The 27,145-nt window shown below is 41.8% G+C and overlaps 2 protein-coding genes across 9 annotated transcripts in view; one reads left to right on the top strand and one right to left on the bottom strand.

Annotated features, from left to right (window-relative positions):
• Positions 1–319: 319 nt before the first annotated feature.
• On the bottom strand, positions 320–5,146 carry LOC147042696 (uncharacterized). Of its 6 annotated transcripts, none has more exons than XM_085938237.1 (14): positions 5,035–5,146; positions 4,458–4,664; positions 3,846–3,922; positions 2,980–3,438; positions 2,603–2,676; positions 2,035–2,537; positions 1,864–1,948; positions 1,701–1,776; positions 1,402–1,497; positions 1,289–1,328; positions 1,122–1,215; positions 915–1,031; positions 767–826; positions 320–676 (listed from the first exon to the last, which is right to left on the bottom strand). In XM_085938237.1, the coding sequence occupies exons 3-14, from the start codon at positions 3,874–3,876 to the stop codon at positions 545–547; spliced, it is 1,767 nt and encodes a 588-aa protein (XP_085794363.1). In that variant the 5' UTR covers positions 3,877–3,922; positions 4,458–4,664; positions 5,035–5,146; the 3' UTR covers positions 320–544. The 6 variants fall into 6 exon arrangements, with proteins under 6 accessions (XP_085794363.1, XP_085794362.1, XP_085794365.1 ...); XM_085938236.1 differs by having other exon boundaries at positions 4,458–4,668; positions 5,035–5,127; XM_085938239.1 differs by lacking the exon at positions 5,035–5,146 and adding an exon at positions 4,930–5,002.
• A 1,947-nt stretch (positions 5,147–7,093) lies between these two features.
• Positions 7,094–27,145, top strand: part of dlgap2b (discs, large (Drosophila) homolog-associated protein 2b) — a 35,964-nt gene continuing 15,912 nt past the window's right edge. For 2 of the 3 annotated variants that reach the window (XM_085938044.1, XM_085938042.1), the window contains exons 1-5: positions 7,094–7,130; positions 7,433–7,487; positions 23,764–24,914; positions 25,664–25,878; positions 26,336–26,492. In XM_085938044.1, coding sequence (XP_085794170.1) covers positions 7,113–7,130; positions 7,433–7,487; positions 23,764–24,914; positions 25,664–25,878; positions 26,336–26,492 — 1,596 coding nt within the window. In that variant the 5' untranslated portion in view covers positions 7,094–7,112. Of the gene's footprint in view, positions 7,131–7,432; positions 7,488–9,911; positions 10,051–23,763; positions 24,915–25,663; positions 25,879–26,335; positions 26,493–27,145 lie in introns of those variants that run through there. The other variant, XM_085938043.1, reaches the window with a different exon arrangement.

Here is a 27,145-nt window from a genome sequence, read left to right as displayed (position 1 = left end):
TTGAATGTTACGTCAGGCCCGTTCTCAGCTCCTCGTTTGTGTATATGTCACGTTAGCATACCGTATCGTTTAGCCTGTTGTTGCTGGTTCATGTATGTTTTTGGTGTTGGATTTTGACAAATAAATTTGCCCCAAAAGTGCGACTTATACTCCGGTGCGACGTATGTTTTTTTTCACTTTATTGTGCGTTTTATGGCTGGTGCGACTTATACTCCGGAGTGACTTTTAGTCCAAAAATTACGGTAGTTGCTTTCATTTCCAGTACCTAATTCATACATTTTAAAAGGTTACAGTAATAGTTTTATGCAGACTTGACAGTTCAAATTAGACCTTTATTTAGGCAACAACTTGACAACTTAAAAAAAAAAAAAACACTGACCCATTTCCCTAACAGACCAATAGGATTAAAAAAATATTGTCACACAAAATTCAGTTTATGTCTAAGTTTGGTAGGCAATGAAGTGACCAGTACAAACAAACACGATGAGGCTTAACGGCCAAGATAAATAATGCTACAGTGTCCCTATAGTCACCTTTAAAGTGCTCATGTTACAGTCACACAGTTGACACTTTGGGTAGTGGCTGCCTCCATCTCAAAGTGATGAAATATGCTTTCGACATAACGTAGTACTTTATGGCAGTCTGGACCTTCATCCTTCAGCATCTCGTCCACCGACTGCCGCACGGTAACCATGAAAGTGCAAATAAACATCAGTTTAAAAATCAAAAGTGGGTCAAAACAATGTTAATGTGGATAAACCCTCACCAGAGTAGCTTTGATCCCAATGGATTCTCCAGTCCGAAAAGCAAGATCTAAATTCTTTTTCTGAAGGGAGGAATAAATGGGATTGGACAAGAAAAGCAGCTTTTATAAAATGTCAACCATCTTGTGTTGCTTGGTTCAAGTCTCCTACCTTTTCTGCCGGGTTGAGACTGTTGAAAGGGATACGAGAAGGCAGATAGTAATGATACAAGGCACAGAAGGCCAAACCATCCACCCAACAAGAGCTGAAGTTTGTGATCTCAATGTACTGTAAGCAAATTGTCAAAATGCTCATTTCAGTATGCATGAACACTGCCAAACGCTCATTTGAACGCATAAAAAGCATGCAATCTCGAACCTGATAGCCTTTGGTGCAACTTTGACATTGATTCAACATGACCTGTCTTGTGCTGCTGTGACGTCGCGGCGGAGCGCGTGACGATTCCGGAGGTCTGGAAAAGAAGTCATTACGTCAATGTGCTTCCAACTTTGCTTACTGTTCAATTCATTTAAACCGGTACTCACTTGATAACAACATCTGAGGGTGGGTCTTCTTCCTGTTTTCCTGCAACATATAAAAACAAAGTTGGTGTTTGTATTAAAATTTTTGGTCTCTGGGGCAGTGGGGTACAAATTACCCAGAAGTGGTTTTGTTTTTGTGTATGCGGCTTCCATTTGCAGTTTGGACGCTGCTTTGGATGAAGTCTCCGAATCTCCAACAGTCTCCACTAACACTGTAAGGAGTTTTTGGGAAAATTAGATATTTGTTGGCTATACCGCAACTTAATATGAAGTGGGTTAAGTTCACTGCTAACATATTGCGCTTGCATCCCAAATTAACGGTTGCAATTTAAAGGGGGAGGGGGGTAATTAATATCTTTTGCATCTGTATAAAAAGGCATCTGGATCAGTCTTAGGACATCTGCTTGAAAATTACCTGTCTGACAACCTGACCAGCTGTCCTGCCGCTTTAAAACATGAGACAGCTTCCTCCCTCGCATTGGCTCTTCTTTCTGCCAATTAAAAAAATAATAATTCTATAAGAAACATGGGCAATATTTTACGTTAAATGGGTTCTGTATGAACTCAATGCACTGTACCTTCAGTGGTGGCAATGTGGACCTTGTTTTAATCGAGTTATTGTTGTTATGAGAGTCAAGAGGCAATTGGAGACGGGGCAGATTCCTGAGGGAGAAAAGTCAATATGAACACACAAAGTGCAAGCATGAAATGCAAGAAAACTACAAGACAGATTGGGAAATTGCAAAGACCTTTCAGATGACATCAAGATCTTCCTTGGATCACGCGCACCTCCATTTTTTTTCTCCAGAGCATCTACATACGTCTTTCCTATACCCCTTGCTGTCAGCTGCGTGCTTGCTGACTTTTGGGCATCCTTTTCATCAGAAGCTTCATGTTCCTCTTGCTTTTTCACACTGTCCACGTCAACCTTCTCCATGAAATTGTTCATTTTCATCTCATGACGCCCCGCAGGGTTGCTTTTGTCTTCTGTGAACCTTCTATCCATTTTCTCCGGCTTTTTTTCCAGTGAGGACAGTTGAAATGAGTTTTCCGTATGTTTGGAGCGCAGACGTTGCAGCTCCCGCTGAGTCTCTAGCAGCTTTTCGTGGGCCTGGGCCAGCTGCTGCTGCAAACATCTGCGGTCTTCCTGGAGCTCGGCGAGAGCCTGTTCTGATTCCGTCCGCATCCGCTCGGCTGCGGAAACAGTCACCAGCAGGTCCAACTGGAATTGCTCCCACTCTGACTTCTCATTCTGTAGAACAAAAAAAAAAAATCCAAGGCCTTAAAAAATTCAACAAGTTTGCAGAGGGGGCTCACGTTTAAAGTCTCCTGCAGGATGTTCACGTCCTCAGCCAGTTTGTCTCTCTCTGTTATCAGATGTCTGACCAGTTCTGACAAGATAAAGGAAATTTCAACTGAATCTAAATGTGAATGAGAGTAAATGCTGATGAATGTCTAGCAAGGGTTTTTGTTTGTTTGTTTGTTTTTTTCAGCACAGTGCAGACTTATTTCCTGCCATCTTGTGGAATCTACGCAATTGTGATTTTAAGACTAACAACCCACCTGAGCGGGATTTGAATCCCAATCCCAGTGTCCAAGGTCACATTAAATTTTACATCACTTTCAGTACACACAAAACTGTTAAAATAATTGAGCCAATCAACAAGACTGGGAGCCTAAAAGACATGGCCTACCTACAGCTTCTGTGGTGGCATCCGCGCTGAGGTTGAGGCCCAGCATGGTGCGGTGACGCTCCATCAGGCCCAGCAAGGCTCGACTCAGCCCCTCTCCGGACCTCTCGGCCGCAGCCTGAGGCTCCAACCCGCTGTCGTTGTCCTGCCAGCTCTGCTCTAAAGGCCATACCCTGGACGAATGCTGTGATGTCAGGCTGCAAAGATTGATCGCCGGGGCCTCGTTGTGGCTCGCCACTTCGCCTCTCTCATCCGAAGACTTTTCTACGCTTAAGACGGCCCATTCGGAGGGAAGAGACTGCTGTTGTGTCACTGCCAAGGTGGTACCCAGGGAGGCGTTGGTGGCCATTTTGAGCGAGGGTGTCTGTGACCTGTTGGCGAAGCTTGCGGAGGACATGGCCAGGGCTGCCAGATCTGTCTCAGAGGGCATTGCGAGAGCTTGGAAGAACTCGAAAGGGGAACCTGAGTGCAGGGGAAGGAAGGTTAAAAGTTAAAAGGGGTGTAGCAAAAGTCCACGTTATAACATGCTCACTAACACTCGCGCTCATTCACTCAAAAAAAAAAAACCCAATTGTTATTTTGTTCACTCACACCCTAAATCCTTCTCTCATTTGCCCTAAATTGAGCTGAATTCATATGATATGTGTATTTTTTTTTATCAGAGATAAAAATGCATTAAAAACATTTGTTTTTTTTAAAAAAAATATTGTATGGAGTCAGATCTCCCCATCATCTCACTGGCTTGAAAGAAAAAAAAATCTGACAAAACATTTTAAATGATAGACTGATTTAGTTTTTAATTTGGGAAAGTTAGTTAGGAAAATCAGACTAAAATATTGCGTGGTACTTTTCTGGAGTTTGTTATGCACCTGCTGAGGAGCGGTAGCTCATATTCCCCATTGTGATGTTGGGTTAGATGTAGATGTCTGGACAAGAGGGAGGCAATCTAAAAGGAAAAATACAAAGAATATGAGTTTGAACAGTGCATACGTGCGCGCGCGCGCGCGCACACACACACACACACACACACACACGCACACACACACGCACGCGCGCGCACACACACAAACGTTAGCTTTTGAGCAATACAAATATTGCAAAATTCTGCATTATTAAAAACATGGCAACTCTGAAGCTATAGTAAAATGACAACAAGGATCCTTTCCATTTACAATGTCCTTGATTGACCTCATAGTGTGACGTTGGCGACATATTAAACGTGATCTCATGCATCGGCTGCAATGACGCGCTGGTGCGAGAATTGCTCCTTTTCAAAACCGATTCGGACTTTTGCAGGAATCTTACATCTAGTGTGAAAATTGAGTGGCTCCAGAGACCACAAACTCCTCGTCCCAAAACACACACACGTACACACACACACACACGTACACACACAAACACACACACACACACACACACACACACACACACACACACACACACACACACACACACACACACACACACACACACACACGTACCTGGCAAGTTGCACGTTTTTCACTTCCTGGGCCGATCCAAGCCAAGCGTCCACGCCTGCAGAGCTAGCTTCGGCCCCTCCTCAAAATCCACGTAAATGACGTGCATCGTTGCTCTAATGTCCATAGAGCTTTAGATATGCAGGCGCCATTCCGAAGTTAATGCTGACTCTGAAGCTGCACGGTGTCAGCACTCCAAACTGCTACTCCCTGGCTTTTAATGCGTCAAAAAAGACGGAGGAACAGTCGCAGCAATGCAGTTCGGTTTTATGATAAAACGATTAGGGGAAACGGTCAAATTAGTAAGTCTGAATAAATACGCACTATATATTTTTTAAACACGTATTATTGAAAAAGCAACAAATAAGTAAATAGCTTCAACATTTCACCAGTAAGATTCAGGAAATATTACCAGTTTTTTATTTAACATGTATTATTGAAAAAGCAACAAATACCAGTAAGCAGGAAATATTACCTGTTTTTAACACGTATTATTGAAAAAGCAGAAAATAAGTAAATAGCTTCAACAATTCACCAGTAAGCTTCAGGAAATATTACCTGTACAACGTAAACAACTTACCCAGAAAATTTAGGACGTGTTTCTTTTATTAACAGGTGGAGTCAGACACCTGACAATGAAACAAAGCAAATCAGAAGCCTGAAAAACGTCACTTCCGGAAAATTGATTCACGAAAAGTGTTTCGGTAAAAGGAATTATACTGTATGGGTAGCTTGAGAGTGAGATGTTATTCCTAAATATCACATATAAATGTAAGTTTGAAAAATAGATAACCAGTAAAATGGTACGTAAAAAGCAAAAATAAATAAATGAAGAAATAAATACAAAGTCCAATCACACTTTGCAAGGCGTATTGAAATGAATTAGAATATTGTAGAAAAGTGCATTTGTTAAACGAGTAAAAAAAACTGAATTAATCTATATTTTATAGATTAACACATACTTTATAGATCGCAATTTCTTACCTATTTTCTACATCAATGATTTTTCGTAGGCTTTAAAATTTAAATAACAATTAAAAAATCGAAAACATAATTGTGAAAAAATTATATATATATGTATTTTTTACTTACAGTCAAATCCAAATGGTGTTAACAGAAGAAGCTATATTTGTTCCACCCACCCCCAATCATCGACATAGTAATAGCAAAGAAGCTGGTAAGAGTAATCGAGTGTTTTGTGATCGTCGTATAGTACCATGGACAGCGAAAAGGGCAACAGTGGTGAAATGTTGCCATCTAGCGACCAAGCCTTCACACGCGCAAGAATGTAAACCGGTAATTATGAGCAAGGCAATTTACACATTAAAGACGATTTTAACTTTTTAGATCGCATTTTATTTGCAACATGTAATGTTTATACAAATAGGGCATGTTTAATGAGTAAGAAAATGTGTGTTTAGTAAATAATTTATTTGCTTTAACCGCTTTGTGGCAATGAATCTATAATGAAAAAGTCGGTTTACTATCCTTTTAAACGATGCCACATTTATGAAACCATATATTTGTGTTTTATGTCTTGTTTGGTGGTGTGTATAATTTAAATAGAAAGAAACAAGACATATTGGCAATTTAACATAGCACTGATTCAAGCATGAGGAGCGTGAGTCTGCAGCCTGCTCACATGCTGTTGTGGGAGGCCATCCCATTCTTCAACCACAATTTGTCAGATTTTTGGGCAAGTGGTGTCTTTTGTAGACTGGCTCCCAGACTGTAGAGGCCAAAGTGTTGCTGACCGGTGTGCAGAACCGGACCCTGTTGGGGCCTCGTCTCCTTGAATCTATCCATCCATCCATATTCTGTACCGCTTGTCCCGACGGGGGTCGCGGGCGGGCTGGAGACTTATCCCAGCAGTCATCAGGCAGTAGGCGGGGGACACCCTGAACTGGTTGCCAGCCAATTGCAAAGCACACAGAGACGAACAACCATCCGCACTCGAACTCACACCTACTGGCAATTTGGACTGCCCAATCAGTCTATTTTATTTATTTTTTTGGACATTTTTGTGATGTGGGAGGAAACCGGAGTGCCCGGAGAAAACCTACACAGGAACGGGGAGAACATGCAAACTCCACACAGGGAGGGTCGGAGGTTGAATCGAACCCGCACCCTCTGAACTGTGAGGCGGACGTGCAAACCGTGCCGCTCCTGCTTGAATCTAGAGAATACAAAATCAATAACTTGTTTTGATAAGCGTAACAGATTTTTGTTGAATTTTATTATTGTGCAAGTACACTTAACCCCAACAATTAAATTCAAATTGGGTGAAATTTAGTTATTTCTATAGAACATCAAAATGACGATTTCGTATACAGAGGCGTTTTAGTGCGTCTGTCTATTTATAGAAGTAGCTAAGAAGTTGTCTGTATCACAACATCCTTGCAAGTGTGGTTGCAGACTTTAGAGGGGTAGGAAAAAATGGCGTCAGACGCGATCGGGAGCGTTACACCACATCTGGACGAGTGCTGCACACATTCATGCACGCAGATGACTCGAGACTCTCGCAACCTACTCGCAGGCTTCGCGACGTGGAATCACGCGCACGTTCCCCGTGGGAATAACTGACCATCGCGGACATGATTGCCGCTCGCCGGCGGTGGAAGATCCTCGTCAGAAAGTGACCTTCGCCGTGAAAGGAACATGTCAGCCATGAAGAAGGTAACGTGCGCGAACCTGCAGCCAAAGCGTGTTTTTGTGATAACAATGGCCACTATAGATCACGTGGGAATGTACACCAGAAGGTGGAAAATAAAAAGTTGTGCAAAATCTCAATGGTGTGATTGTCTGTGGGCGCGCGTTTGTGTGAATGGATGGCAACCAGTTCATCCCAGTTCATCAATCCCATCAAGTACAGGTATCTCCACTTTGAATTGAGCGTTTCTTCCCCATTAAGCCAATGTTTACTGTACTGGAGTGACTCAGCCGTATTGAACTAGTGAACACATGTCTTTGTGTCACAGGTGTTGCCATGGTTACTCCAGACTCATTGCTGCCTTTTTGTGGACAAAGATTCAGGTAAGATGTAGTGTTTCTTTCAGCAGGTTAGCAACGCAGTCTTGAACATTTGGTTAATTTTTTCATGGGATTTTGACCCGTAACCAACCAATTTTATAAATGTGAGAGACTCCACACATGGCCATGGAAACCTGCATGGACATGCAAATGACTTTTCAGCCGAGGTCACAAAAGCCTCGGTAGCACGGATAGAAACAAGGCAGGGACGTGCTCCTGCTCTGACTTCTTTTGCTTGGCCGCTTGACACTTATTGGCTTCTGAATTTTGTATTTTAAGTACGAGGATGAAAGGTTAAGAGTTCAGATGTACTGTAGTGGTCAAATACTTTTTTTAACAGTACACCGGCACAATGTAGTACCACTAAGTGGCAGTGTTTTCTTTAATAACATAGGAGGTGCTTCCACTGACTGCATTATTTTTAACCACATCTGCCAAGACACTTCAAATAATAAGTAGCTGAATTTCCAACATCATTTCAGCAAAGTATGACAACTAGAAATGTGTGGAGCGAAAGAAAGGATCCTCATCTATAATGGAACAATTATGCTCCTTTACAGTCCAAGTTTCTATTGATTCCATACTTAATTTCTGAGGCTTTAGTCTCAAACATTTTAGTAATAGTATAGATTTTATGTTCATCATTATCATCTCATTGTTTAACACAAAAGTCACTATTGTGAGCAATTTTTTTGTAGTATTTCTTTTCCAAATACTGATTTCATTCATGAAGGACTAACTCCCATTTCTGTTGGGCTTGTGTTGTCCTTGTGTCTTTGATCTGCCGAATAATGCTCACATTTCTCTTGAGCACTACCTGCACTCAATGGGAATGCCAATGAGCTGCACTCATGGCTTAAAATCAATCAAAAAAGATATTTGTGCCATTTTCACATTGTCTCTTGACCCCAAAGTTCTGCTGTGCTGCGGGGCACAAAAGAGGCTGATTAAGTAAAATAAATGTTAGACTGGGTGGAATTTCAAGTTCTAGTTTGGAAAATGATTGGTCAAGGTATAACAATGATTAGGCATATGAACAACAATGGGACTGAGTAGAGCAAAGATCTCTAAAAAGTTGTGGCCATCCTTTTGGAAGAGAACAAAATTGTATATGTCAGAATTTTGTCATTCAGTGAGAATATAAAGAAAAAAATAATCATAAAAATAATAATAATAATAATGCCACATCCCATAATCAGCATGCCAAGGGCAAAAAATATATATTATTCAGATTTGTAGCAAAATGAAATAGTCCGTTCCTTGGCATAACACCAAATCTTTGACAGAGATTGAGTAGTTGTTACAGAATCCAGCTCATTACCATGAAACAAACTTGCATAGCAATCAGTAGAGCAACAAACTCTGCCAAAATCCAACAATCCCAATTTGGATCAGTTCCAAATTATGCATCTTTGCATTTTTCATATACAATTTTAGAATATAGGACACAATTGGTGGATCCTTGATAAATATCCACCCAATGTCCATCAGCCCCCACAAAGCAACAACCCCAAATTTAGAGGACATAGATTGAGGATTTTTTTTTTACTTACCTGGTTCAAATATAGATTTTTGTCACCCCTTTCAGCCATGTATGCTGTAGTTATTACGGGGTGCTTTTAAAAATAGATACATAGATAATAGATGATAATAATTCATTGAATGAATTAATTTCAGAGATTGACACATGCTGTTGTCATTTTTATTAACAAAAAACCCAATTGCTTCCACTTCCACACATTTGCAAAGCTCAGAATCAGCCTTCGCCTCAATCTAATCCACCAACATGGTGGTGCATCACATTTTAGACCTGCTTTTAGGTAGTCTAAATTCTCTCACCAAATTGTCAGGCCATGAAAAAAACTTCCCATTTCATTTTGCTGGTTGTGACGTCATCTTGGCGACAGTGACGCTAGGTGATGTTGGCCAAGGCTTTATAGAGCTTGACGTTTGATAACACGCACTAGTCAGAGATTATCACCTGTGACTCATCAAGTGCTAACAAACCACCACCGCCTCGACACAAACGAGGCAAAGGCTTAAATGCAGACCGTGAGGAAGGGATGTCAGCATGCATGCTGATGGGGCTCCAAGCGCATGGTGCAACAGCGCCGCAGAATCCTGAATCCAGCACATTGGAGAATCCGCGTCCTTGTTTTGCGGTGATGTGCGGGAGCCTGTGAAACAAGCAGCTCACACTGCTGCAGTGGAGGAGTAAATGCGGAGCCCAACAGTGCTCCAGGTGATCCACAGCAGCCCAGCCCGGCACGCTGCTGTCGCCTCTTGCCTTCCCTCTCCTCCTCCTCCTCCTCCTCCTCCTCCTCCTCCTCCTCCTCCTCCTCCCCCTCCCCCTCCTCCTCTTTCTCCTCCTCCTCCGTCGGTGCTCCATTCGTCTGAGGGCTTTGCAAAAAAAAAAAAAAAAAAGGAGGAGAATAGCAGAGGAGAAACCCCGCTTGTCCATCTCTGATGTGAAACATCTTCTCGGCTGGCGGCAGCTTCCCAGTCATCGTGTGATGACACACAGCATATGTGCTCCAATGCCTCCGCAACATAGGCTCGCTGCACGGTAAGACCGCTCCTCCACATTTCCAGTTATGGTTTTATTTTCCATGAAACTGTTGCAGCCTCAAGTATGTGAATTGAAGAGGTAGATGAAAAGTTGCACAGACGGTTATGTACGTGTCTATGTCTGCATGTCCTTACCATCTGTAGCTTTTGGTTTGGGTGAGGAGGCTCCTCCATTCATTCACAATGTGCAAGTGTGTGTCCATATGCAGTGTCTGTGTGTGACAGAATCCAAAAAAGGATGGGGAGGGATTGCCCCTCACCCAGGCTTCTCCATGAGCAACAAGGGGATTTTTATCTCAACTATCTGACCAAAGAGGTTAACATCACTCACACTGCGACTTTTTTGTGCTCCAAATTAATATTGTGTCATTATTTAATAATTTCTATTGATTTGGTTGGTGCCAGAGGGGAGCTGAATAACCTACAATCTCAATTAATTGTGATTTGACAAGGTGACTTTAAGGAGAGGTAAGAGGGGACTAAAGGTATACCAAGTCGCCATTTGTCCGATTTTGGGAATTCTGCTGGTTAGCTGGTGTTCACTCTGGCAGCTCAAAGCCTGACGTGACCTCATGAAGGTTCAGCCTATATTCTTGCATCCAAATTAGTTCTGGCTATTAAACTTGATGCTGCAGTGATATCAAAATTCCAACCCCCTGCTGTTTTAGAGAGCTTCAGGCGTTTTGGATTCCTGCGGGTGAGTGGGTGTCTAAGCTAAAACACTTGTGCTATAATTATGTAGAAACTAGCCGCAAAAGGAAAGTGAAGCTGCATTGCTCATGAACTGAAGGCACCATAAACCTGGATAGAAAACTATTAGTTTGCAACGGATGTGGTGATACGTTATATAGGTAATTATAATAATCTCATGGTATAGTGTAGTGTTGACAATACTTTATGTTTGTAGTGAACCATCTGAAAGAGGGCAAAAAATCTGTTACGTCTGTTATGGGACTGCTGCCCTCATTTAAACTTCTGACTGCTGCGGTAAATGGTGCAAAGCTTCAAAAGACATTTACTGTATTATGTTAAGAAGTCAATCTTTGATAGTTACAATTTTGAGATTGCAATTATTTATTGATTTGCGATGTTTTGGCTTTATCAAGTTCTATGGCAGTTGATATTTGGTTTGCTATGTGAGTTCTGGAGGCAATAAAAGTGCTAAAAAATCTATTGTGTTTAATTACAATTAACTGCATTTTACTATGTACATGTTCAAATGTTTTTTGTCTCGGTGGTCTTCAAAAGTATGTTCGAACTGATCGAGATGGTCTGTTAATAACCACAATCCTACTTTTCCATTTTAATCCTCACAAGTGCTTCTTTGGAACATGACCATGTTAGGTAGTGAGCAAGGCTTGTGTGGGGGTGTACGAGTGAGTGGAAGGGTGAGTTTGAGTGTTCAGAGAAGTCCGCTTCAGCATAATTTATGATAGATCTGATTGGTCGTGTGTTGACAACCAGCTCAGTGGCCTAGTAGTAGAGTGTGTCCTCCCCGAGACTGGAAGGTTGTGGGTTCAAACAGCGGCCAGGTCATACCAAAGACTATGAAAATTGGACCCATTGCGTCCCTGCTTGGCACTCAGAATTAAGGGTTGGAATTGGGGGGGTTAGATCACCAAATGATTCCCTAGCGTGGCACCGCTGCTGCTCACTACTCCCCTCTCCCCCAGGGGATGGATCAAAATCACATGGGGATAGGTTAAATGCAGAGGACAAATTTCACTACACCCAGATGTGCGTGTGACGATGATCATTGGGACTTTAACTTTAACATAAACGGACGCTACGTCTCCTTTGTGTATACGCTAAATCTAAAGAAGTATCCACCACTACTGAGCACCACCTCCAGCTCTATGGCCCAAGCTTGAATTTCCCACTGCACCATTTATTTCATTGTCACCAAAGCATCTGCCGATAAAAAGGCTTTTCCTGCATGACCTCTCTGCTTGTAGCACACAACCGACACAAATTGACAAACTGGTTCAACTCCCAAGCCTGTACGTTGCGTCACAAAGGTGGCTCACATATTATTATTTGAGATCAACTTTTACACACATAAAATATTAATGAAATATTGATACTAAGTATTTTCAGAGAGCCAGAGGAAAACCCTTCACCAGGTGGTGCTGTAGGTAAAAGAAAAAAAAAAAGCATTCATATATTAGTACAATCACCCTCCTGGTGTGTGGTGCTATGGTTTGGCTTCCCTAATGAGGACTAGATTCATCTTCAGTCTCTGACAGTATGCTGAGCGGGAAATGTTGCTCTCCAGCCTGTTTCCATGGAGATGCTCATGGTGCTGTAGCACCCCACCATGCAAACCCCCCCCCCCCCCCCCGCTTCTGCTGTACATTCCAGCAAAGAGTGCCGCTTCATAAGACGGATCTGGGCCAGTGTGTGTTTGTGTGGGGGATAATAACGGTGTGTTCAAGGACTGCATATTTCCACGTGTTTTGTTGTTTGCTATGTCAGTGAGTATGTGTTGTCTCTCATGCTGTCAGTCATACTCTTTAAACATGTACCCTGGGTGGGTGTGTTATCAAGGCTGAATTACCAAGCAATCGTCAATATTGACAAACCGTAAAAGCTAATGTACTGTGTGTCCTAGATATATGTGTATGTGTGTGCGTGTGTGTGTGTGTGTGTGTGTGTGTGTGTGTGTGTGTGTGTGTGTGTGTGTGTGTGTGTGTGAGCAAGACACATTGTGAGTCAGAGGAACAGTGCGAGGCGAGGGTGGAGGGTGCCATCGGAGAGTGAGAGGGTGAAGAAGGTCAGAAGCGGAGACAACCAATGACAAAAAGACCCTTGATGTAATTAATGGATGCCCAAAATGGTTGTTAAGCTTTCACGTGGATAGTTTAAAGTCTTTGAAGATTTATAGGTACTTGATTTTTGCTTGCAAGTCCTTGACGTAAAAAAAGTCTTCACCATCCGCTTTGGTTGCAGTAATTTAGACAAATTTAAAGAATAGCACAGACATTGCACAAGTAAGTGAGATACAAAATTGTATTGCCACTAATTACACTGTTGAGTCACTGTCGCATAAAATGATGGGTATTACAGATTAAACGCTAAATTTCCTATCACACATTTAGAGACCAAAATAAACACATATTGCTACAATAAGGACAACACAGATATTGTACTTTAACAAAAAGCAGTTTTTCCAAAACTTAATATTTCTTTCCTTTCTGCATTCTCTGCATACAAAGGCAATTATAGTGAATTCATTTTCTCTCTGTCTTGTGAAATACAAAAACAAAACACACCCACTCTTCTGCTCTAGTCCCCTTTTGCAAATGAAAAACTATCGCAGTTATTCGGACTGCCTTCCTCCATGTTTTGTAACACTGTAATGTATTTGTTGTATTTTTGGGAGTAGAGTTTTTAGGCTGTAAATGTTTCTATCGTGATAGGGGCTCATCTCATTACAAAGATGTACTCAGATGTACTCTGCATTTTTTTAGTGTGTGTGGTTATAAGAGTTGACATTACCAGACGGCTTTGACTCCTCTTTAGTGTCATGCTACTCGCTGCGTGGTAATAGTCAAAGTGCTCTGATTCACACTGGGTACAAGCACCTGCCAGGTGCTATGTGTCCACATGGAGAACTTACAGTGCTAATGTTATTGTGCTAAGTCCCAGTTTGCTTGTTCAGGCAAGTTTTATTTTATTGTCCACAAGCCATACAAAGACCTAGCTGTGTATTATTTTTTAAGTTTTGCATTACATTTCAAATAGGCACTTGGACACGCAGTGTAAATAAACATGCCACTCGTCAGTGTGTAGCATCACTTTCCACACCTGCCCGTCATTCATTGGAATCACAGAAAGGTTGTTTGGAGATTAATAAAAAGGGAGGCACGGTCTGGCGGATGATGGAATAACCACGGTTGCCTGGATACTGTGAGACAGCAGAGAAAACACTCCAGCCAGGTCGTATTGTCTTGTGAAAGCAGCTGAATGCTTTTTGAAGGACATTTGTCCACAGGTTGGTTTGTGAAGCTTGCGTCACATCATGTCCTTGTAGAGTTTCTTAGTTAAGTTACATAAATGTTTCCAACAACCTGAGTGACTAACTAGATGTAAATATGTATAAAATATTGCAGCAACCTTTGGTTACATGATTCCAAAACAGTCACGTTCTGGGATGGATGTGTAGTGACGGGCCCTTCTTTTTATCACCATATGCTGCTGTGATTCCTGGGCTCTTTGAGAGACTGTGACCTTGGGAGGAAGCCAAACTGACTGGGCCTGTCCGGATGACACGGACACTTGCAGCCAGCTGTCCCTTAGTTTGGGAGCAGCACCCGTTAGTGAGTCAGGCACTTCAAATCAAGTGGCGTGATCAAGTTATCAGCCTCATTTTTGTGTTGCCGAAAGAGGCAATTCAAGTTGTTTCAGCTTCTTTTGCCTTATGGAGTAGGATCTTAGCTTTTTGAAATGGCACAGTTGAAGGCTTAATCCCCTCAAGTTCCGACTTTAAGTAACCATTGAGACCAATGTCTGAATGCACTTGTGATGTTCTATGATACTGTCACAATACAGTTTTTTACACCCTTTCATTACACAGGGAGTGTCAAACTCATTTTTGTCACGGGCCGCAACGTAGTCAATGTAGTTATAACTGTCAATGCCTTCTATTATGTCTTATAGGCTACACAACAAACTGATGACGAACTAGTTTTGAAATTAGAGAATAGTAAAAATTGCTCAAATATAAAAAAAAAATATTAATGAGAAGAAAGATTGCGAGTAATCTCTATTTTTTTAAACGTGAAGACAATTTGTAATTAGTATTGACACATGAAGTTGATGCCCAATTTGTCTTTGAGAGCCACATAAAATGATGTGGCGGGCCGTGTCTGGCCCCCGGGCCACAAGTTAGACACCTATGCTACATCGTCAGGAAGTCAAAATGTTATTTTGTTTTCCAACAAGGTATAATTTAGCCTGTTTGTGCTAGTTCGCCTGTAATGTTGAAAGAGAAAATTGAATTAAAAACATGACACACCCAGATACCACTGCAGGTTAATACAGAAATTTCAAATCATATTGACCATAAATACCCACTGAAACGGGTAATGAATCACACCACTAAATATATGAATAATAAAACTGCTTTGTCAGTTTCTCTGGCTCATAGCTATGCCGCTGTGGTGGCCATTTAGTCATGGTCGATCTGTTTAAAAGCCGGCAAAGACAAGGGAATTAGCAATGAGAGAAGGGCATGGATTGTTTCAGCTTGCCTGCCAAAATATGCAAATGGTGTCATGGGAGAGCTGAATGTCACCTCAAATGACGACTAACTTATTGGCACTGTCTCCATTCACGCGTATGTGAGTGACCAGCCAAGGTGTGTTTGTCATCTGCGCGTGTTTTGATTTATCTCAAGCTCGCTACACACATGCCTGAAGGTAAATTTGACACCGCAGAAGCACACTTGAGACGTATTTTGGCACAGTTATGAGCAGAGTCACACAAAGTGCAACTGTGATCTGCAAACCCAGTTTTATAATATTCGTCGCCACTTTGGAGTGAATCTCTAAATTAATGTGAATATTCAATGATGTGACCCAATTCTGTTTATTTGTGTTCTGGCTTTAGTCTCATTGTGAGACAGCCTCGGCCCAATTAATTAAAGCAAGCTCACCCAAGCTCTCCCAGAGTAACATATGGCCACCAACCATACTGACCATCTCATTACTTGTCATGACCAAAATGTAAAAGTAGTCAGTCTAATAACATGATAATGGATTCAGAACAACAGCTGATCGTGTAATTATCACAGCATCCTGTTTTTACCTTCATTAGCAGCCCGTCTTGGTGTGGTAACAGAAAGCTAGAGGGGGAATTCTGCAAATGTCCTTTCTGAGCAAAAATGGAGATAAGTATGTATATAGAGTGTATGTTTATAAAGCTATTGAAATAAACAAAAGCAGAGTCACCATATAATTTATGCACTTGTTGCCCAGCTCCCTCAAATTGTTCAGATAAATCACTTTCCCTGCGGTAAAATCAATGTGCGGCACACTCAGGCGTGAAGCAAACACAGCTATTGGCCCACCAATGAAAACAGAGTTCCCCCCCCCCCCACTTAAGGCATAATGTGTTTATGAACTTTATGAATGATGCATCTGTTTAAGACTGTAATTTACTTTCTTTAAAATGAACTGACATAAGGGTTGGCATATTATATGTAAATATTATTATAAATATACCATTTTGATATATTCACCAAGTTCCTTATACTATTTGTTGCTTGGATGACCGTTTTTTTGAAGGTGCATTACCCTGGTAGTACTTTGCACGCCATTGTGCTGACAAGCTCCCAGCTGTATATTTGCGTCCTAATGACGATCGGCACGTGCAACCTATTGTAACTAACAAGTCTTTATGGGAATTATAGTAATGTGCTGTTTCAAATAAATCCGTTTGTGTTAATTGTGGATTTATTTTAATAATGGCAAGAATCTGAGGTGCAGTATTAACTTCACTGTATGTCAGCAATTAGAGAAAGTAATGATGCAATATTTCAATTGCAGAGATCAGAATTTCCCAACAAGAATTTAGACTATGAAAGGTAATCAAGGTTTCGTCGATGAATTGCCCACCTTTACCCCCTGACGCTAACTAAGGCAGTAATGCTTCTTTGTTGTTTGTTATCAGACGTTTAGCACAGGCTGGCTGGCATGTTTACAGACTAAGTTGGCAACCGAATTGATGTACAAGATACGGAAATATTTATAGAAAGAAACTACCAGGATATAATGCTAATTGTGGTTTACATTGAACAATAAATCCCCTTTGGGAATATTGCCTCTAAATCCATACAAATCTTGTTTGTACTATGTGATACACAGCTTCCACATTAAATTTCAGGATAAACCTAAATTGCTCCATAATGTTCCGCAAACCTATGCCTTTTATTCATTTACTCTTATTCTCACCAATGAAATAATGTTAATTAAAGCAAACCGATGCTTGCAAGTAATTTTCGGTTGTGAAATGAAAGTAATTCAGGCTTTTGCTTCTTTTAAGGACTCTCCTAAATGAATTGTGAACTGCATGGCGACAATGTGTTGTGACCATTTCTGGTGATTTTGGAAGGGTGTTTTCAGGCCAATCTGCCTTTGAAGGCTTTGTGTGTAAAAGCGATAGCATAGGGAGGCTTTACGGGTGAGTAGTGATAAATTATGAGATCCTTATTTGGCCATTTCTTCTGTGTTATGATGTCAAGAAAAGGACAGAGGCCGTGTCCAAAGTGTGAAGCATCACTGTAGCATCAGTCAGTGTCTGCCTTTTGCAACAAGAACAGCGGTAGGCTGAAGTGGGCGGACAGGAAACGGAATTGGGCCTCTGCTGCAAACTCCCTATCCATTTGAATATGATGTTGCAAGATCGAGCGCTCGTCCCACTTATATATAACATTTACCGCAATCCTTGTGTATGCATGAGCACAGGTGACTACTTTTTGAGAAGCCGTATTGATTGTTCTTCTTGGTGATGATACACGATATGGAAAGGGGAATTGAAAAAAGTGTGCTTGGGTTTAACCAAATTTTAATCTGCCTTCTCAATAAATTTTTGTCAGTATTGTGCTCTATGATTAAACGTCAATTGGCTTTGTATAAAGGTTAAAACTCATTTGACTGATCACCTGTCAATCACCTTGCTGACACAGAGCCAGCAGACTAATCACATTTAATCACACCTGCGGGGCAATTTAAAGTCTTCAATTGGCCTCAATGAAATCTAGTCATTGAGATGATGTTTTCACTTTCAACATTGGCGGACCGGACCCTCCCCACCTGCCCAATATTGTGCTTCTCTTCGTATTATATTGGCTGATTCAACTGTGTTGTAATGTGTTGCTATTTTCTGTGTGAGTAAAATCATATAGAGCAAGACTGATCTGAAGCTTATGCTCGGTCCACAGCAATAAAAAAAAAAAAAACACATGGAGAAAGCATTTTTCACTGCAGTGATTCATGCTCTACAGTTTAGCTGCCTGTTGCTCCGTACATCCCTGTGGCATTTAGCTAGCTGTGTATTGGTGTGGAGGAGGAAGGCTTCATTTATGCCAAGTTATGCAACCATCTTGGGAAATGCATGGACATGAGATGACTGTAGCAACGCTGCACGGTTTTAGTTATAGCTTAGCAGCCGGCAGCATGAAGTCGAAAAGCAAAGCATGCAAGTGAGGCTTCCCCCCCTTGCTACGCTGGCCCTCATACCACCTCCCCCCATGTGTGACATCTTTCTCAGGATGAAAGTGGGTTACAAGCTGCATCAGGTGCTGACAAAAGCAGATTGAAGGTAGTGAGGAAATAGCCTGTGGTGCTTACAACACAATAATGGTTGCCTAAGCTGCAAGGCAAGAAAGCTCACCTCTGCATCTCACATGCATTTACTGCATGTTCTGGAGATGACGGCGTGTACCGTATTTTTCGGACTAAAAGTCGCACCAGCCATAAAATGCACAATAAAGTGAAAAAAAAAACATATATATAAGTCGCACCGGAGTATAAGTCACACTTTTGGGGCAAATTTATTTGTCAAAATTCAACACCAAGAACAGACATAAACCAGCAACAACAGGATAAACGATACGGTATGGTAAGGTGACATATACACAATTGAGGATGTCAGAACGGGCCTGACATCACATTCAGAGTTATTCAAATAACTATTACATAAATAACACGTTCATCAAACCATCTGTGTCACTCCAATTCATTAAATCCATCGATCGTCTTTTATGTAAACAATGCCGCGTATGCACCACGCCGCTGACGTAGGACTCGTCGTGAGTTGCATTTCTAATTATTCCACAGACCCATATAACGACATATAAAGTATATATCAAATAACTATCATATAACAACAATATCATTAAATCCATCAATCAAATTCCTCGTCCATTATGTCAACAACGCCACGCGTGCACTGCACAGATCTAGTATATAACTACCGTATTGGCCCGAATATAAGACGACCCCGATTATAAGACGACCCCCTCTTTTTCAAGACTCAGGTTTGAAAAAAGACTTTTTGGACACCAAATTAAATTTTTATACAGAAAATAATGACATCTAAAACAAATGATTATTACAATATATTCGAGAGAAAAAGTATAATATTTTGCATCATTCAAATCATGCAAAAACTGTCTATCACACCTTAATATTTGAACATTTAAATATGTAAACTAAAGTGCAATCACATTTGTAAATGAATGGCTTCTGGTTTTTGAAATGTAAATAAACCATTCTACTCTGATAAAACAACAAATTGCAATAACTGCATTAACCATCCAAGTGAAGTCCAACTGTAGTCTTGAAACAAATCTGAATAAGGAAAAACATTGCAATAAAATAATGCAAACAGCTCCCGCTATTGTTGGGGTGCCTGAGGACTGTATAGGCCCTATACTATAGGGGGTTGGCTCGGATGGTTATGCTCTTTTCGCCCCCGGGTGTCGGTCAGAACACAGGAGGGAAGACGTGGTTCAGTTTTGATTGCTTTCGCAATAAAATAAAAAATAAAAAAATAATAATAATAATAAATAAATAAATAAATGAATAAATAAATAAATAAATAAATGAATAAATAAAAAAATAAATAAATAAATGAAATTCTCTCGGCAGCACATCAAACATAAGTAATCGATCGAGACAACAAAATACATTTGTTGGCGACTGTTAGTCGCCGTGCCGCTGCGTAACGGCTAAGATGTGAGGCAAACTTAAAGGAGCGCGCCGGAGCTGTCAATCAAACGGCGCGCACACAAAGCAAACTGCGATCGGTCAAACGGCACAACAGTGGACAGTAGTAACTATGAAATGTATATATTCACATTGTGTCAAAGACGCTCACGATCACAGCAACCTTTAACTTACCGCTGCGCACAAGTGAAAATGGGTATAATGTCTAGACCTCTAATATAAAGAAGACCCCCACTTTTTCAGTCTTATTTCAATGCAAAAAAGATCATTTTATATTCGGGCCAAAAAGGTATATTGTAGCGTTAACAAAGTACCAGGAAAGACGTGGGTTTGGTAAACGATTCTTTATTTAGCAAAACAAGAGTTCAACGAGCCAACAACAACTGAACTGTAACGATAAAAAACATATACAAGTTGCTACACAAAATAAAATATATCAAATAACTATAACATAAATAACAAGTTTTTCAAACTTCAAATCAATAAATCCTTCAAACGTGGGGACCTTTGTCATCTTTGTCATCCCGTTAACGAATCCTTTGTCCTTTATGTAAACAACCGCCGCGCCACTGACGTCACTTGCAGTTCAAATTACAGTAATCCCTTGCTACATCGCGGTTCATTTATTGCGGTTTCACTAAATCGCGGATTTTTGAATTTTGAAAATTTGTGAAAAAATTCACATATAAGTCGCTCCTGAGTATAAGTCGCCCCCCCCCCCCCCCCCTCAAACTATGAAAAAAAACGCGACTTATAGTCCGAAAAATACGGTAAAAGTATATTATAGTGGCTAAAACATTGGGACACCTGCAGAAAGTATAAATGGGACAAAATATGGTTTTGCTGTAGCATTCAGTTTAGTGTATAAACTGAAATGGAAAATCATTGGGACTAATTATTAAATAATTTCGAGCTACATCAATGGAGAGGGAAGGAGACTTTTTGCATCCAGTCTCGTTCATCTCAAAGGTGGAGATGATGTCAGCTATTGAATTTTGTCTTCATAAAATAGGGACTTATGATCTCATCCTTGGGATGTTTTAAATCTCTTAATAAGGTCAAAGTGGAAGTCTGTTCAGAACATAACAGTCCAAGCAAATATAAAAGAGAAGCATCTAATGTGTAGGTGTCCCGGTTTAAGTCTTTAGAGTTTTAAATTGGGCAGCCAGATAGACGTTTGCTCAGACACTTGACCAAACTTCCACAGGTCAATCCGGGGTTGATGATAGAGGCTAACTCTCCTTCTATATATTCGGTATTGCAAAGAGAGTGGGCGGTATTGTCCGAGCTGAGTTCAGAAACTCATCCTCCCCCTCTACTACTGCCTGCAGAGAATTCAGTGCGATGACGCAACAAGTTTGTTTTCTCCCAGTTTGTTGAGCCTGCCAGGATCCTCTGCCTTGATGTCACCTCCCACACATGTACAAAACTGGACACTGACCACTCTGCTTTGGCCAATAGCGCAGAGCAGTCTGTTGCACATATTGGATGACCTGAACCTTCAGGGGCTTGTTTATGCTCTTACTTGGGATTAATTTTTACTTTTTGTTTTTGTTAACAAGTTCCCTATAATTGAACACAATCTTTTTGTCCTCAGCCTTTTGCTACGCTGCAGAACCCGCTTAGGGCTTTTTGCGTTCTCTAGTATATGTGAGTGTTTATTCCCATGAGTTTAGTGGTAAATGCAGAAATCTGTTGTTGTTTCTAGATAGAGTTTTACTTTGCTCAATCCTGCCAAGTTGATTGATGAATGCCCTGGTTGATGAACTCATCACAGTCTGTTACCAAAACTACATTACAGTGTAAACAACATTGTCTCAAAATGAATCTACACATTCTCATAAGATGTCTGAGCATGAATTGCTTGTCTGCTTTAATTTGACTTAATTTGTAGCCCTAGCAACGAGCTGATGTCAAGCACACTTGAAGGAGTGTGACACTGATGGACTTCCGGACAGAGATGATGAGTGCAGTCGAAGCAAAAAGAGAATGGTGCTCACTGAGTTTTCCTAAAAGTAAACCCAAATGATGTCTCCTAAAAAAACTGTCTCCACATTTGAACTGCTCATTGTACCATGCTATGCTCTAGTAGTTTTGTCACAATACACACACTATGCATTCTCAGCCTTTTCTCCGTGGCTCGGATCAACCCAAAACAACCTTGAAAATCCTGTTACAGAACCTAGGTTTTTCAGCAGCGGTTGCCATGACAACTGTGCAATTTATTTTTGGCTCTTTTCAAATGGTGTGTGAGATCAGAGATCCCGTGTATTATGTAAGACGGAGTGCACGGTTCTACACTGGGGTTTCCTGGTGCAGAGGAGAGTCGTAATTAATGAGCTCAGGGTGCAGGTAAAACGGTGGAAAGTTGAAAATAGCTCATTTGCCTTTACCACCCACCAGTGACGTGCGGTGAGGTTCATGACTGGGGAGGCACTGACGTCGACCCAGGTAAAAATTGTCCGGCACCTAACCATGTCACAAAAAAGGTTGGGGAACCCTGCTCTAGTGTGGCTTATTCATTGTTTAATTTGAACTATTTTAATTAAAATCTCATTAATTAATATCCATCCATCCATTTTCTGAACCGCTTTGTCCCCACGGGGGTCGCGGCGTGATGGAGCCTATCCCAGCCGTCATTGGGCAGTAGGCGGGGGACACCCTGAACCGGTTGCCAGCCAATCGCAGGGCATACAGAGACGAACAACCATGCGCACTCACACTCATACCTAGGGACAATTCAGAGTCTTCAATTGGCCTACCAAGCATGTTTTTGGGATGTGGGAGGAAACCGGAGTGCCCGGAGAAAACCCACGCGGACACGGGGAGAACATGCAAACTCCACACAGGGAGGGCCGAAGATGGAATCGAACTCGCACCCTCCTAACTGTGAGGCGGACGTGCTACCCAGTGCGCCACCGAGACGCCTTCATTAATTAATAATTAATTAATAATTAATTAAAATCTCAGCAGTCTTCACACAAACACTCAATAAACCACATGAAATCAAAAGCTTGTTTTCGATCGTGCGTACCGCTCCGTTTGCTCCGAAGTCCCGTTGTCCGATTCAAACCTCTTTAACTCCGGAGTTGGTCTTCCTTTACTGATGACCTCCTGCTTCAACCAAAAATCCATAATTGAAAATCGTTTGGATATGTAATCCTCCATTGTAAAATGAAATGTAAAAACGGAAAAAAAAACAATGAAAAAAAAAAAAGAATGTAAAACGAAACAAATGGACGCCTGCTTCTCAGTTGTTCACTGTAAATTTGAACTGGAGATCTCTTATTCCACAGGTAGAATTAAGCATCCCGGGATCACTAGAATCCCCTGCCATAAGGCATAAGCCATAAGAACATTTTTTCGTAGCCTCCGTAAGGTCTCTTTTCAAAGCCGTTTTGTTCATCTAAAGAAACATGACGTTACAGACAGATGACAAAAAACACAAGATATTATATACACCACCTTAACTATGGAAATTAATTAATATAGCCACAGTGTTTGAACACTTAAAGAGCGACATAAAGACAGAGAGCAGTTCAGTCTAACTACATAGCCTGTCAACATCAGCAGCCTTGTGATTACGCAATCCTCAGAGGAGGCTTGATAGGACGTTGGCTCCTCCGAGCAAATCGTCTTCGGTTTTAAAAGAACTATAAAAATTCAGCGATTTTGGTTCAAAATGATACAAAACGATTGAGATTAAAAAGAAAATGACTTTATATTAAAAACAATCGAATTTGTTTTTCCCCTTTTCATGATAGCAGGGGAGGCATAGTCTCCCTTGCCTCCTCTGACTGCACGTCCCTGCTACCCACATTGTAACCACTCTACAGTGTCTGAATTTCCTCCTCCTGATTAATAATGTGAGATTATACCAAGAAATGCATAGCATGGTTGCAGAAGGTGCATTTTAAAATTATTTTTCAAATTTACACATAATTGCCTAAAATATTTTTCTTCCTTTTTCTTCACAACAGAGCAGACGATTACACCTTGGTCCCGGTCTCGGAAATTCAATGAAGCCAGACGCCTCCCTCCGGCCAGGAACATGAAGGGCTTATCGGGCAGCCGCTCCCAACATCAGATCCCTTTATCCCATGGGCTTGACTACGACCCCCACGTGCATGACTTCCACACGCACCATGGCTCGGACACCCGCCACACCTCCTACCTGCTCAGCCCGACAGAGAGCTGTCCTATGGACTTCCAACATCGCTACTCACCACGGAGCTCCATTCACTCCGACTGTATGATGATGTCCCCGGTCGTGATGCCTCCCGTTGCCGTGTCCGACCACATCTCCAGCAGTACCTTCCCCCGAATGCACTACAGCTCTCCGTATTATGATTCAGCCACACGGGACGACTGTGTCGCCATAACAGCCTCTGCCACCTCACCAGCTGTCGCCGCTGCTGCAGCCGCAGCCGCCGCCTCCTCGCACCACGCCGGCACCAAGAGCAATCGCCTTCCCGCCAATCTCTTGGATCAGTTTGAGAAGCAAATGCCACTACACCGCGATGGCTTCCACACCTTACAGTACCAGCGTACATCCACCGCCGCCGAACAACGCAGCGAGAGTCCCGGCCGCATCAGACACCTTGTTCATTCAGTCCAGAAGCTCTTCACAAAGTCCCACTCCTTGGAGGGATCGTCCAAGATGAACGGCACAAAAGGCGACATTATAGGAAGCGGATCAGGGAGTTACCATCACCACGGCCATCAGCCTAACAAACACGGCAGCAAGAGGAGCAAGAGCAAAGAACGCAAGCACCGACCCGGCGGCTGGTGGAGCTCTGACGACAATCTGGATAGTGACAGCACCTACCGTACTCCCAGCGTCATGTCCCGACACCACGGGGAACACATCGCCCATTGTTACCCAGATTCCATACACGGACACCACTTTGGAGACCTGTCACTCAAGACCTCGAAGAGTAACAACGACGTCAAGTGCATGGCCTGTGACAGTATGGCAATGGCGCCCGAAGGCAAATTCATGAAGCGGAGCTCCTGGTCTACGCTGACAGTTAGCCAGGCTAAGGAGGCCTATAGAAAGTCATCACTCAACCTAGAGAAAACCATGATGCACACTGACCATAAGCCTTCGCGGACCTGCCACTATCTACAGGTTGGTAAGACTAAAGAATCTAAAGTGGTCTGAATATCTGGACGCACAACCAACTAAGGACTCCCAAGCAGCAGCTGTTGAAAGAGTGTCAGCAGCTCTCTGACTGGCGTTTAACAAGCTTATGAGTCAGCTGGCAGAATCCCTGCAGCTGCCACCTGGCCACATTGAGCATGTTCTCATGAGAATTCCTTAGGATGTCACACAAAAAGTAATGGACAGTAATTAGTTTTCACAAGCAGTATTGGCAACTTGCAGAAATTTTCTGTACATTTTTGCGGTCAACTTAGTCAAGTTTAATTTCCCCGTAACCCTCATAATAATAATAATAATGATAATAATAATAATAATAATAATAATTAATGTGATTGAACGTCTTCGTCTCAAAATGAAATACTGCATCCTTACCACTTAAAGAGTATGAAATGTTCACCGAAAAGCAGTCAACTAACGTATTAATGAGAGCTTCATTTCTTGTGAGGAAACAACAGACATTTCCCTTCTGTTTCATGCTTGCTAAGCTATTTAATGACCTGGAAAGTGCATTATTACATTTGGAGTTAGAAGCTGAAGTAGACTGGATCTAATTCCCATGGGGTGTGCATAGAGATGCTGCTGTTTATCACTTAAATGCCGCCTTTACGTCGGTAGAAGCGAGAGCTTAGGCAACACTCATATGGTTAATTGGGCCCCGTTGTCCTTGTAAACATCTGAAATTTGAGATTCATAGAAGACTTTTTCTTGCCCACAAGGTACCTCAAGACGAGTGGGGAGGATACCCCGGCGAGAAGGATGACGAGATCCCGTGTCGGCGGATGAGGAGCAGTAGCTATGTGAAAGCTATGGGAGAGGTGGACGATGATAGCGGCGATTCTGAAAGTCCCAAGACCTCCCCGCAGAAAAGCATTCGACCGGATGCTCTGGTCCTCAAGTCAGCCATGCAGAGACCCCATTTCGACACCCATAGGTAGGTCTGGTCCAATGTACATTTTTTTATTATTTGTTCTATCAGATAAACAGAGCAATAATTTGAATCATTGAAAGTTCACTCACAAACTAGAAAGTTCTATAGAATCTCATCCCACCTGTCCCTGTTGCTGCGTATGTTTTTATTGCTCTCCATGAGTATTTGCAGGCAGTGTGAAACAAAGCCAAAATGTGAGAAGGCAGGGAGGCGTCGCGCATCTGCCACCCTTCAGCCACCCTTCAGCCACTTTGCTTCTATTTTCATTGCTCCGGTCACAGCGGGGTTCTGATTACTCCTACTTTAATTCAAACATACTTCTTTTGTTGTGTTAGAGGGCAATCTCGCTTTGCCATATGGTTGAAGGGAAATCGACATACATATATTTGAATCTATACTATCAACAACTGAAGATGTAGTACAGAGCAATCAAGTCTATGTGTAACGTCTTATCTCTCAGCTCGGGCTACCGGTTGCACACCATGAGAGAAATGCGGGCCCACCCGAGCGTTACGCTGGACCCGGCCACCACCTTTCATCCACCACCCTTCCGCTCTCGCAACCAGAGCTACATGCGCGCTGTCAGCACCCTCAGTCAGGCTAGCTGCGTCAGTCAGGTGAGTGGCAAACGTGTTTTCCGAAAACAACATCGTAATGCAAATGTTTAACTTATTTTTTACTGCATCTTTAGACGAGTGTGACATTGAGCTAGTCTTATTGGAGGGTGACAGCTAATTGTGTTCTACTGTATAGACTGAGATAAATAAGCATCAATTACCGTATTTTTTTAACTGTAAGGCGCACTTTCATATCTTTTAATTTTCTCAAAAATCGACAGCGCGCCTTCTAACTAGCCACACCTTATGTATGAATGTTGAATTTAAATCGATAAAGTTTGGCTTATTTCTTCTACTAATTTGTTTCCTTCAATGTACAGTAATGCACCTTATGCATTGCACCCTATGGTCCGAAAAAAATCACAATTTTTACATTATTGAACGACACTTGAAATTCAATTTTGTCTGAATTATGTACACACACAAACAAACATTCAATGTTCATTTTTGAGTTAACCTACACCAATTGTGGGGAAAAAAAAATCATTAGAAAGCAATTCTGCATGTCATGAAAAAGTCATTGATATCTAACTCACTTGTCATCTTGGTCTACCAATGACATAGCTTCCTGACATACCAAATAGCAGACTGCTACTTACGTCACAAGATTAGCGGCTAGGCACAGGGGCTGTGAGACAAAGCATCATAATTAA

This window comes from Syngnathus leptorhynchus, chromosome 18 (assembly GCF_054491065.1).
Source record: "Syngnathus leptorhynchus isolate UIUO chromosome 18, UIUO_Slep, whole genome shotgun sequence".
NCBI lineage: Eukaryota > Metazoa > Chordata > Actinopteri > Syngnathiformes > Syngnathidae > Syngnathus > Syngnathus leptorhynchus.
This window is presented reverse-complemented; position numbering and strand designations above follow the sequence as displayed.

Coding starts and splice junctions, on each gene's coding strand:
- LOC147042696 (XM_085938237.1), bottom strand. CDS start 3,876: ATGGGGAATATGAGCTACCGCTCCTCAGCAG. Junction 827..914: donor GTCTCAACCCGGCAGAAAAG/GTAGGAGACTTG, acceptor TCCTCCCTTCAG/AAAAAGAATTTAGATCTTGC. Junction 677..766: donor TTGGGATCAAAGCTACTCTG/GTGAGGGTTTAT, acceptor ACCGTGCGGCAG/TCGGTGGACGAGATGCTGAA.